This window comes from Cheilinus undulatus, linkage group 8 (genome assembly GCF_018320785.1).
Source record: "Cheilinus undulatus linkage group 8, ASM1832078v1, whole genome shotgun sequence".
Lineage (NCBI taxonomy): Eukaryota > Metazoa > Chordata > Actinopteri > Labriformes > Labridae > Cheilinus > Cheilinus undulatus.
This window is the reverse complement of record NC_054872.1, coordinates 32,068,707-32,081,663: the sequence shown is the minus strand read 5'-3', so window position 1 is coordinate 32,081,663 and position 12,957 is coordinate 32,068,707. Positions and strand designations below refer to the sequence as shown.

At 38.7% G+C, this 12,957-nt stretch overlaps 1 protein-coding gene across 1 annotated transcript; it reads right to left on the bottom strand.

The window, feature by feature from the left end:
* Positions 1–9,499: 9,499 nt before the first annotated feature.
* On the bottom strand, positions 9,500–11,947 carry LOC121513788 (cytochrome c oxidase subunit 6B1). Its single transcript, XM_041793756.1, has 4 exons — positions 11,797–11,947; positions 11,119–11,257; positions 10,304–10,404; positions 9,500–9,805 (listed from the first exon to the last, which is right to left on the bottom strand). The coding sequence occupies exons 2-4, from the start codon at positions 11,222–11,224 to the stop codon at positions 9,752–9,754; spliced, it is 261 nt and encodes an 86-aa protein (XP_041649690.1). The 5' UTR covers positions 11,225–11,257; positions 11,797–11,947; the 3' UTR covers positions 9,500–9,751.
* Between the last annotated feature and the right edge of the window lie 1,010 nt (positions 11,948–12,957).

The window sequence follows — 12,957 nt, the reverse complement described above, 5'->3', positions numbered from 1 at the left end:
AGATAAATATGAAATATATCCTGTGCAATGGATTTATGAAACTGTCAACTAATGGATGTTTAGTTAGACTTCATTAAGTTTTTCTGCCTCTACTCTTATAGTCTTATTTGGAATTATTTCCTAGAATGCTGAAAAACACATTTGTCAACAGAGCTGTCAATCGGGATGTTGCATCCGCTCTTTCATTTTAGCTGATTAAAACAAACTCCTGAGAAACTTTAGCATAAATAAACAAAATAACTATCATGCCAGAAAATATATCGTACAGTATGATTCATCTCCAGGGATGCCTTAACATCAAAACAAGGTTAATTTACTTAACCATATAATTGCATTTTCATGTAATCTACAAATATGAGCATACGTTTTAGGCATGTAGTGTACTAAGGATTCATCACAGGGCCCTACATGCCACAACCAGGGGCTGGAGAGAGTGGGGCGGGCGGCTTGAGTCAAGCTCAACACGTCTGACACTCAGCAGCCAAGGTCAAGTTCAACAGCATTTCTTTTGTCCAGACCTTTTCACCCCTGGTGTTACACCCAGAGACCACCAGTGTTTTTGGGGCCCTGGAACATTAACAGCATGACCAGGGGCTTGAAGTAACCCCACCAGCTCCGACGATACTCTAGGCCCTCAGGTAAGTTGCCCTCAGGCAGCTTACTCACAGCATCTTTGTCATACTTCAGCCTTTAATGTTTTTTGAAGTTACACACAGTACTGTTTAAAGTATAAAGTTACACTTCATCAGAAGTTGACCTTAAATAGGTCATCGGTTTGCATATTTCATCAGAAGTGAGACAACTCACCCCTATCTGACAGGAAACAGTCACTCTTGTGCAACATTGGTGTTGTCACAGTGACTACATTTAAAATGTTTGCTAAGGATGCACACCTGCTTCCCTTTCTGTGCGGATTACTCTCATGTGGAAATCCTTTTTCCCATTCAGAGATAATACAACTGTCTTATACTTGAGCAAATAAAAAGGGGAACTAAGTAAGAGAGAAAGCGTTGTGCTTATGTTCAGGTTCAGTGCTTACAACATTTTTACTCACAAACTTTTCTACACATCTCTGTCTCAAGCATCCCATGTGGATCCTGTGAGTCGTTGCCAAGGAAACCAATTAGACAGCATCCCCTCTGGTAACCTGGTCTGAATGAGCAAATCAAATTATGAGACATCTGCAAACACAGATACACATAATGAAAAAGAGAGAGATATACAGATAAAAAGAGGGGAAGGAAGTGGAGAAAGGTAGACGTGCACTCGTCAATATCCTTAATGTCTCTCACACACACAACAAACCACTTCCTGCAATGTCTCAAAAAAAGTTCAGTGCAATGTAAATGTGGGTACCGAGGACAGTCGCCAGTAAGAGCACACAAATATGTGAATTTATAAATGTTGGTATATAAGTTACTTCAACAGACTTTACAGGCTGGTATCATACTGTAGGGTTAAGTCAATAAGAAGAGGCTGTTTCTCTTACTGTGACCAGAGCAGTGCACAAAAAGTAAGTATCTTTTAGAGTTTGACCTTTAAATACAAATGCCAACTACCTGCAAGTTTATAGTATATTAAGTCCAACAAATGTGTAAGAAAGACAAAAAAATAACAAGCACAGGTAGAAGGATTCAAACTGGGGTACAGATGGTCTAGCAGTGACTCCTTTCCTGCCAGTCATTCCCCACTGTGTGATCCCTGTTTGCAACTCTATCCCCTGTTTCTGTCCCTAACAAACCACTGTTAATTTTTTTGAAAAAGGCACAAATATAAAAATAAATAAAACTGAAAAAAGTATATGAAAAAATTCAGATTTAAATATGTCCAAGCTCTTGTATGGTATTTTTCTAGTGCATGATTCATACAAGTCTATGTTCATTGATAGTATAGCTGCAAGATTTGCAAAGGTGCAAGCAATGCTGACTGGGGATGACCAGAAGTATAAAATATTAAGACTGTGAAGTGGTCATTTTAGTAACTCTGTGACTGTTGGGTGGTCATTTTAGTTACTATGACTGTTGGGTGGTCATTTTAGTAACTCTGACTGTTGGGGGGTCATTTTAGTAACTCTGACTGTTGGGTGGTCATTTTAGTAACTCTGTGACTATTGGGTGGTCATTTTAGTAACTTTGTGACTGTTGGGTGGTCATTTTAGGAACTCTGTGACTGTTGGGTGGTCATTTCAGTAACTCTGTGACTATTGGGTGGTCATTTTAGTAACTCTGACTGTTGGGTGGTCATTTTTGTAACTCTGTGACTATTGGGTGGTCATTTTAGTCACTATGACTGTTGGGTGGTCATTTTAGTAACTCTGACTGTTAGGTGGTCATTTTAGTAACTCTGTTACTGTTGGGTGGTCATTTTAGTAACTCTGTGACTGTTGGGTGGTCATTTTAGTAACTCTGACTGTTGGGTGGTCATTTTAGTAACTCTGTAACTGTTGGGTGGTCATTTTAGTAACTCTGACTGTTGGGTGGTCATTTTAGTAACTCTGACTGTTGGGTGGTCATTTTAGTAACTCTGTGACTGTTGGGTGGTCATTTTAGTAACTCTGACGGTTGGGTGGTCATTTTAGTAACTCTGAGACTGTTGGGTGGTCATTTTAGTAACTTTGTGACTGTTGGGTGGTCATTTTAGTAACTCTGACTGTTGGGTGGTCATTTTAGTAACTTTGACTGTTGGGTGGTCATTTTAGTAAGTCTGTGACTGTTGGGTGGTCATTTTAGTAACTCTGACTGTTGGGTGGTCATTTTTGTAACTCTGTGACTGTTGGGTGGTCATTTTTGTAACTCTGACTGTTGGGTGGTCATTTTAGTAACTTTGTGACTGTTGGGTGGTCATTTTAGTAACTTTGTGACTGTTGGGTGGTAATTTTAGAAACTCTGACTGTTGGGTGGTCATTTTACTAACTCTGTGACTGTTGGGTGGTCATTTTACTAACTCTGTGACTGTTGGGTGGTCATTTTAGTAACTCTGAGAGTGTTGTGTGGTCATTTTATTAAGTCTGTCCCTGTGGGGTGGTCATTTAGTAACTCTGACTGTTGGGTGGTCATTTTTGTAACTCTGTGACTGTTGGGTGGTCATTTTAATAACTCTGTGACTGTTGGGTGGTCATTTTAGTAACTCTGACTGTTGGGTGGTCATTTTAGTAACTTTGTGACTGTTGGGTGGTCATTTTAGTAACTCTGACTGTTGGGTGGTCATTTTAGTAACTTTGTGACTGTTGGGTGGTCATTTTAGTAATTTTGTGACTGTTGGGTGGTCATTTTAGTAACTCTGACTGTTGGGTGGTCATTTTAGTAACTCTGTAACTGTTGGGTGGTCATTTTAGTAACTCTGACTGTTGGGTGGTCATTTTAGTAACTTTGTGACTGTTGGGTGGTCATTTTAGTAACTCTGACTGTTGGGTGGTCATTTTAGTAACTCTGTGACTGTTGGGTGGTCATTTTAGTAACTGACTGTTGGGTGGTCATTTTAGTAACTCTGACTGTTGGGTGGTCATTTTTGTAACTCTGTGACTATTGGGTGGTCATTTTAGTCACTATGACTGTTGGGTGGTCATTTTAGTAACTCTGACTGTTAGGTGGTCATTTTAGTAACTCTGTTACTGTTGGGTGGTCATTTTAGTAACTCTGTGACTGTTGGGTGGTCATTTTAGTAACTCTGACTGTTGGGTGGTCATTTTAGTAACTCTGTAACTGTTGGGTGGTCATTTTAGTAACTCTGACTGTTGGGTGGTCATTTTAGTAACTCTGACTGTTGGGTGGTCATTTTAGTAACTCTGTGACTGTTGGGTGGTCATTTTAGTAACTCTGACGGTTGGGTGGTCATTTTAGTAACTCTGAGACTGTTGGGTGGTCATTTTAGTAACTTTGTGACTGTTGGGTGGTCATTTTAGTAACTCTGACTGTTGGGTGGTCATTTTAGTAACTTTGACTGTTGGGTGGTCATTTTAGTAAGTCTGTGACTGTTGGGTGGTCATTTTAGTAACTCTGACTGTTGGGTGGTCATTTTTGTAACTCTGTGACTGTTGGGTGGTCATTTTTGTAACTCTGACTGTTGGGTGGTCATTTTAGTAACTTTGTGACTGTTGGGTGGTCATTTTAGTAACTTTGTGACTGTTGGGTGGTAATTTTAGAAACTCTGACTGTTGGGTGGTCATTTTACTAACTCTGTGACTGTTGGGTGGTCATTTTACTAACTCTGTGACTGTTGGGTGGTCATTTTAGTAACTCTGTGACTGTTGGGTGGTCATTTTAGTAACTCTGTGACTGTTGGGTGGTCATTTTTGTAACTCTGACTGTTGGGTGGTCATTTTAGTAACTCTGTGACTGTTGGGTGGTCATTTTAATAACTCTGTGACTGTTGGGTGGTCATTTTAGTAACTCTGACTGTTGGGTGGTCATTTTAGTAACTTTGTGACTGTTGGGTGGTCATTTTAGTAACTCTGACTGTTGGGTGGTCATTTTAGTAACTTTGTGACTGTTGGGTGGTCATTTTAGTAATTTTGTGACTGTTGGGTGGTCATTTTAGTAACTCTGACTGTTGGGTGGTCATTTTAGTAACTCTGTAACTGTTGGGTGGTCATTTTAGTAACTCTGACTGTTGGGTGGTCATTTTAGTAACTCTGACTGTTGGGTGGTCATTTTAGTAACTCTGTGACTGTTGGGTGGTCATTTTAGTAACTCTGACGGTTGGGTGGTCATTTTAGTAACTCTGAGACTGTTGGGTGGTCATTTTAGTAACTTTGTGACTGTTGGGTGGTCATTTTAGTAACTCTGACTGTTGGGTGGTCATTTTAGTAACTCTGTGACTGTTGGGTGGTCATTTTAGTAACTGACTGTTGGGTGGTCATTTTAGTAACTCTGACTGTTGGGTAGTCATTTTAGTAACTCTGTGACTCTTGGTGGTCATTTTAGTAACTCTGTGTGTGTTGGGTGGTCATTTTAGTTACTATGACTGTTGGGTGGTCATTGTAGTTACTGTGACTGTTGGGTGGTCATTTTAGTAACTCTGACTGTTGGGTGGTCATTTTAGTAACTCTGTGACTGTTGGGTGGTCATTTTAGTAACTTTGTGACTGTTAGGTGGTCATTTTAGTAACTCTGACTGTTGGGTGGTCATTTTAGAAACTTTGTGACTGTTGGGTGGTCATTTTAGTAATTCTATGATTGTTGGGTGGTCATTTTAGTAACTCTGTGACTGTTGGGTGGTCATTTTAGTAACTCTGACTGTTGGGTGGTCATTTTTGTAACTCTGTGACTATTGGGTGGTCATTTTAGTCACTATGACTGTTGGGTGGTCATTTTAATAACTCTGACTGTTAGGTGGTCATTTTAGTAACTCTGTTACTGTTGGGTGGTCATTTTAGTAACTCTGTGACTGTTGGGTGGTCATTTTAGTAACTCTGACTGTTGGGTGGTCATTTTAGTAACTCTGTAACTGTTGGGTGGTCATTTTAGTAACTCTGACTGTTGGGTGGTCATTTTAGTAACTCTGACTGTTGGGTGGTCATTTTAGTAACTTTGTGACTGTTGGGTGGTCATTTTAGTAACTTTGTGACTGTTGGGTGGTCATTTTAGTAACTCTGACTGTTGGGTGGTCATTTTAGTAACTTTGTGACTGTTGGGTGGTAGTTTTAGTAATTTAACGACTGTTGGGTGGTCATTTTAGTAACTCTGACTGTTGGGTAGTCATTTTAGTAACTCTGTGACTCTTGGTGGTCATTTTAGTAACTCTGTGACTGTTGGGGGGTCATTTTAGTAACTATGACTGTTGGGTGGTCATTGTAGTTACTGTGACTGTTGGGTGGTCATTTTAGTAACTCTGACTGTTGGGTGGTCATTTTAGTAACTCTGTGACTGTTGGGTGGTCATTTTAGTAACTTTGTGACTGTTGGGTGGTCATTTTAGTAACTCTGACTGTTGGGTGGTCATTTTAGAAACTTTGTGACTGTTGGGTGGTCATTTTAGTAATTCTATGATTGTTGGGTGGTCATTTTAGTAACTCTGTGACTGTTGGGGGGTTATTTTAGTAACTCTGTGACTGTTGGGTGGTCATTTTAGTAACTCTGACTGTTGGGTGGTCATTTTAGTAACTCTGACTGTTGGGTAGTCATTTTAGTAACTTTGTGACTGTTGGTGGTCATTTTAGTAACTCTGTGACTGTTGGGTGGTCATTTTAGTTACTCTGACTGTTGGGTGGTCATTTTAGTAACTCTGACTGTTGGGTGGTCATTTTAGTAATTCTATGATTGTTGGGTGGTCATTTTAGTAACTCTGACTGTTGGTTAGTCATTTTAGTAACTTTTTGACTGTTGGTGGTCATTTTAGTAACTCTGTGACTGTTGGGTGGTCATTTTAGTAACTATGACTGTTGGGTGGTCATTTTTAGTTACTCTGACTGTTGGGTGGTCATTTTAGTAACTCTGTGACTGTTGGGTGGTCATTTTTGTAACTCTGTGACTGTTGGGTGGTCATTTTAGTTACTATGACTGTTGGGTGGTCATTTTACTAACTCTGTGACTGTTGGGTGGTCATTTTAGTAACTCTGACTGTTTGGTGGTGATTTTAGTAACTCTGTGACTGTTGGGTGGTCATTTTAGTAACTTTGTGACTGTTGGGTGGTCATTTTAGTAACTCTGACTGTTGGGTGGTCATTTTAGTAACTCTGACTGTTGGGTGGTCATTTTAGAAACTCTGACTGTTGGGTGGTCATTTTAGTAACTGACTGTTGGGTGGTCATTTTAGTAACTCTGTGACTGTTGGGTGGTCATTAGAGTAACTCTGTGACTGTTGGGTGGTCATTTTAGTAACTCTGACTGTTGGGGGGTCATTTTAGTAACTCTGACTGTTGGGTGGTCATTTTAGTAACTCTGACTGTTGGGTGGTCATTTTAGTAACTCTGTGACGGTTGGGTGGTCATTTTAGTAACTCTGTGACTGTTGGGTGGTCATTTTAGTAACTCTGACTGTTGGGTGGTCATTTTAGTTACTATGACTGTTGGGTGGTCATTTTAGTAACTCTGTGACTGTTGGGTGGTCATTTTAGTAACTTTGTGACTGTTGGGTGGTCATTTTAGTAACTCTGACTGTTGGGTGGTGATTTTAGTAACTCTGACTGTTGGGTGGTCATTTTAGTAACTCTGACTGTTGGGTGGTCATTTTAGTACCTGACTGTTGGGTGGTCATTTTAGTAACTCTGTGACTGTTGGGTGGTCATTTTAGTAACTCTGTGACTGTTGGGTGGTCATTTTAGTAACTCTGACGGTTGGGTGGTCATTTTAGTAACTCTGACTGTTGGGTGGTGATTTTAGTAACTCTGATTGTTGGGTGGTCATTTTAGTAACTCTGACTGTTGGGTGGTGATTTTAGTAACTCTGACTGTTGGGTGGTCATTTTAGTAACTCTGACATTTGGGTGGTCATTTTAGTAACTCTGATGGTTGGGTGGTCATTTTAGTAACTCCGACTGTTGGGTGGTCATTTTAGTAACTCTGACTGTTGGGTGGTCATTTTAGTAACTCTGACTGTTGGGTGGTCATTTTAGTAACTCTGACATTTGGGTGGTCATTTTAGTAACTCTGATGGTTGGGTGGTCATTTTAGTAACTCTGACTGTTGGGTGGTCATTTTAGTTACTCTGACTGTTGGGTGGTCATTTTAGTAACTGACTGTTGGGTGGTCATTTTAGTAACTCTGTGACTGTTGGGTGGTCATTAGAGTAACTCTGTGACTGTTGTCATTTCATCAGTGTTACTCTGTAACTGTTTAACATTCGTAAGAGGACCGCCTATATAATTAAACTATTTCTGTGTCCAGTTGTTATGTTGTCCAACGCCCTTTAAACTCTGACAGAGGGGAGGAGTCTAAACAATTTGTGTTTGGGATGTGCAATGATGTTACCCTTACAATTCTTGACCCTAAACTGGTACAAGTCATAGATTGAGGGGAGGTTGGTACAAATAGTTAACTTTGCAGACTGTTCCTGTCCTGTTTGATGGCAGATCAAAACCAGATGGAGATGAAAGTGCAGAGAACAGAAACATTATTTATTGAGTATAAAAAAAACAATGAATGTTTGATTGATTCCTACCAGTTAGAGCTGTATTGAATTATACCAAGCACAGCATTAAATAAAATCATATTTATGCATTTCCAAATATTCTGCATATTGAGCCTATTTGAATATTACATTTATATATGATGATCTTGTTTATAATAGGGTTATAATGTGATCTACTTCGAATAGCTACTGGATTTTGCCCATTTATATTTGATGCTGCAGTGCCATCTTGTGCTTATCCTTTGTCATTGACTCCTGCTGACATAATAAGCCCAATCTAAATATATATGGAAAAAAGACATTTGTGATATCCTACATCTACATTAGCTGGCAAAATTTAATAGTTTTCTTTTACTTACCTTATGTTCCAGACCATTTTCTTTTTAAATTTAAGCACCACAGCTGAGATAGAACTCAAGTAACAACAAGCAAACCTTAGAGGTTTTATTTGCTCTTCAAATCCTGTCACGTAAGAGAACACACCTTTTTCTGCAAGTTTGAACAAACCTCGGGATGTGCTGAGATGATAATAATCACATAGAGGTTACATATGTGCCATGGAGATTTACGTGCCAATATCTAATTAAAGCACAGACTGTAACACAATGCATTCCCTGAGCAGATTTACAAAAATCTCATAATTTTAGATGCTGATGCACATGAAGCTGCTGTATCAGACTATCACTGGACCCATGTCCACCTTGGTAAATGTTTTCATTTGAGATATAACTGCGCCACCCTGTGGTCATAATGAAGTATTGCACAATGACATGCTTTTGTTTTGTGTGCCCTCACTGCCACCCTCTAGAATAACTTTTAGCTGCCTCACAATGCAGACCTGAGGGGATTAAAGAGAGAGCCAGAGTAATACTTGTAGAGATTACAGCGCATACATCTCTTCTATCATTACAGCAGTTAAAACAGATGGACTTGTTCAGTAGACAGCTCACACCCTTAAGTGTGCAAATCTGAACTATGTCCCCCATAGTTATGAAAAAACCCTGCCTGCAGTCTAAGGCTTTGTCCACATGTAGGCGGGTATTTTTTCCCAAACTGCGGTTTTTCTGTACGTTTTGACCTTTCATATACACACAAATGGTGTTTTAGGTCACTAAAAACACACCTTTTTAAAAAGCCCTTTAGACAACACCCGGTTTGGCTTGGTGGGAAAACTTTTAAAATGAAAAGGTCATCGCAGAGGAACAGAGAGGGAATTTTCATGTCAAGGACATTGTTTCTGTCTGAGTGAGCTGGACCTGTTTATAGAAACAAATACTGCCTTACCACCGCCGTTGACAAGGCGTGCTCCTTACAGCTTGTAAAAGTGTTTTTTTACAAAGATGAGAACAAAGCATGTGTGGATTTTGAAAACGTGGGAGGACCTGTTTTTATGAATACTTGCCTACAAACTTTACAATAAAACAACATCCTTCTAGTTAAATCCAAACTGTATTTATTGATTAACACCAAAAGTAGTATACAATTGACACGGGAAACAAACTTCTGACCTTAGCATGAAGGTTAAAAAGTTGTGCGTGTTTATAATTTAAGTAAATACCAATAACATCAATAATGATTTAATGATGTGAAAGCTGTTTGGAGATGTCCTTAGGCACACAGCGGAGGTAAAAGTGTACGTAACATAATGTCCATGAGTGGACGGTCCTGATCAACACAAGTCTGCAATTTCAGACCTTTCCAGGGAAACTTCCGGTCTCTATCTGCTCATCCCATTTGGAAACCTGTGAGACACAAAAGACAATATTAGTCCTGTCCAAGAATAAATGCGTTCTGAAATTTCATTTATCCTTGACCTAGGGGAAAGTTTGTGTCAAAAACAGTCTCACAGCTGATGACAATGGCCTTAAAAATGTCAAGACAATCAAAAGGTTGCACAACTTACTCACCTACTCTACTTCTCCTTAGCTTTCAATGCAAGATATGCAAATACAGACTATTTGTCATATAAATGTGATGGAAGAGGACAAAGCATCATCTTTATTTCTATTGTCATACGCTGCTACTCTTAGTCTCACACTATAGGTTCCTACATGAAAAAACAATCAGCACACAATGAGAGTAAAAAAGGATAAATAAATAAATAAATGAGAGCACAAACAGGAAATCATAGAGCCAATATGATCTAGCACCTACAGCAAAGCATAGACATTAAGTGTCCATGGTCCATTCCCCTAATTAGGTAACGGATCATACTAAGGGACTGCAATGTTAAATCTTACCCAGCTCATGGGGCAGAGGCTGTTGTAAACCCTCTGGTACCATTCGCAGGGAGTTGTATCCTGGTCTCTGGCTGACAGGGCCTTGTTGCACCTGTGGAAGTCTGGAAAAAATAAATAAATCAATAAATACGATGCTTCAAAGTTACTCATGTGTCACGTCTGAATCAAAAAAGGAATACGTCTAAGAGATCTGAGGACAATAATGACAAGTATGAGAATGTCCAGCTTTGACTACTGAAATGTACAGCCAGAGCTTATCTCAGACCTTCAGATTGTGAGTTTTATCAGCAAAATATTCAAGTCTCAACATGCAACAGAGAGCAGTTGCTATGAGGACACTGTTATCATTACTTCTTTGATAATCTTTGATGACATATGGATACATCAAGTACAGATTTATCTAAAAAACATAAGAATTTTCATCAATCCAATGTCATGTTAAGGTCATATGCCATATACATGTAGTCCAAAAAATAACAGTCTATTGATCTATAAGGTTCTCTCAGATGTTAACTCTCTCACAAGGCCCATGAAAAAGTATTGCATTAAATAATGGATTAAAATATCTACCATGTTTTTAAATCATACAACAGAGAAGCTAAACCGTGAATGTTAATGAGTGTATCACAGGAAGTAACGTGTTAAACTGTGTTGTGAGTTAATCATTTGACTCTCAGTTTGTGGCTTTAGAATCATAAATATTCGGCGAGTTCACACTAAAAACACAATGCCAAGTTCTGGAAAGTTGTTGATATTTTTTGTCTGTAATAGTTGTATACGGATTTATAGACAAATATGGACGTATTTGTCCTCACCCAGGTAGTTCTGGAAACAGTTTCGGGTCTGGTTGGTGTTGGGGAATCGGGCGTCAAAGGGAGCCGTCCTGTAGGTCTTGATCTTCTCCTCAATATTCTCAGCCATTTTCACGACCTTCAAATAAAAGCCTTGGTGACACTGAAACAGACACAGACTGAGTTATTGCACAGTTGTAACACGTTAATAAAACACGTTTAATTTCAGCTTACTATAGCACAGTTGGTGTCTCCTCGAATGGATTAATACTAGCCAAACTAAAAATAGCACTGCCATCGACTTATTTTAAACTTTGTTTACACTTTAAGAGCCTGAAAATATCGCTGAATTGAACCTGCGAAGCGTATAATCTTACTGCCTGGCTATAACGTCAAGTTTTCTCACACATACACATTATTAGAACTGTGACACGACAGTACGCTCTTCACCAGTTAGCACAGTTTACATTAGCCTAGCAAAGTTAGCACAGTTTACATTAGCCTAGCAAAGTTAGGAGTCCAGCAGCTAAAGCTAGCCGCTAGCTCGCTAACACTTTCACTAAGAAACATTAGATAGCTGACACATTTGAGAACATCTGCTCTTTGACAGAATGTAAACGTTGAAGAAAAACACTGACCTAGAGGAATGGGACGATAAGTTTGTAAAAAGAACTGAAATGTTAGAGGAAACGGACAACTCACCTTGGGGCGCTTGTTGATGTGTCCTCGTTCCTAGCTTGAAAGATGTCCTTCCCGGAGCCGCAAAGGGTTCTGGGATGTCTGTTGGAAGCAGTTTTACTGATGTAAACTGACCTACAGCTGGAAACTGTAGGATGCCTTTGTTCTGCTTTTATGTTTCGCGTGAAATGCAGGGGTAGGAAGAGTACACAACTTGAGGGAAAGAAAATATACTCCAGGTCAAATATTACTTAATCACAGGTGGAAGTAGCCCGGTCAAATTATTTCCCGAGTTAGAGTACCAGAGTACTTGCTTTTAAAAGAACAAAATAGAAGCACTAGAACCCAATGTTTGATAATTTGCTGTTTTTTTCTTCTACAATTTTGTTTTTAACAATGACAAATTCTAGCAATTTTCTGCACCAAGATTATCAAAGTTAAATAAAACTAATGAAATATCTACTAAATTGTAATAATCACCTTTTTTACTCAAAATTATATATATATATATATATATATATATATATATATATATATATATATATATATATATATATATTGTGTGTGTGTGTGCTTACAAAACTAACTAAATAAACAAAAAACAGAATAAGAATAAAATAGACTAAGATTTAGTCTTGGACACAGTATACATATTGACATGTACATCAAGCCTGCAGGATGTAAAATGGCTTGATTTGATTGAAGGAGACTTCACAGACACAAATTTTAGGTCTTGAGTTGAACCAAACATCAAAACTAGTGAGTCAGCTAAGGAAAGAAGAGGAGCCTATATAAATACATCTAAAAATTGTGTGATGTTTACTTTTTTTAGCCCCTTTAGGTCTGGTGCCTAACAAATCTCCAATATTAAGGGTTACTACACATGTTTGAAAATCTAATTTAGAAACCTTTTAAGACTTCTGTGTACAGCAAACAGTCAAAAGTCATGTGAGATTTCTTGGTACAGCAGACCAGGACTGAATTTTCTGATTTAATGCACCCTTTATGAAATGCCATATGGTATAGGGAAAAGACATTTTTGGGTCATAAACACCAAATCTGGTGATTTCTGGCATATTTGATGTCTCTGTTCTATCACTATTCCGTGTGTTGATATTCATCATAATATGTTTCCAGGTGTGGTAACCACATACTAAGCAGTTTTGTTATAGAAAACAAAAATTA

Coding starts and splice junctions, on each gene's coding strand:
- LOC121513788 (XM_041793756.1), bottom strand. CDS start 11,224: ATGGCTGAGAATATTGAGGAGAAGATCAAGACCTACAGGACGGCTCCC. Junction 10,405..11,118: donor CTGTTTCCAGAACTACCTGG/GTGAGGACAAAT, acceptor TATTTTTTCCAG/ACTTCCACAGGTGCAACAAG. Junction 9,806..10,303: donor GCCTCTGCCCCATGAGCTGG/GTAAGATTTAAC, acceptor TGTGTCTCACAG/GTTTCCAAATGGGATGAGCA.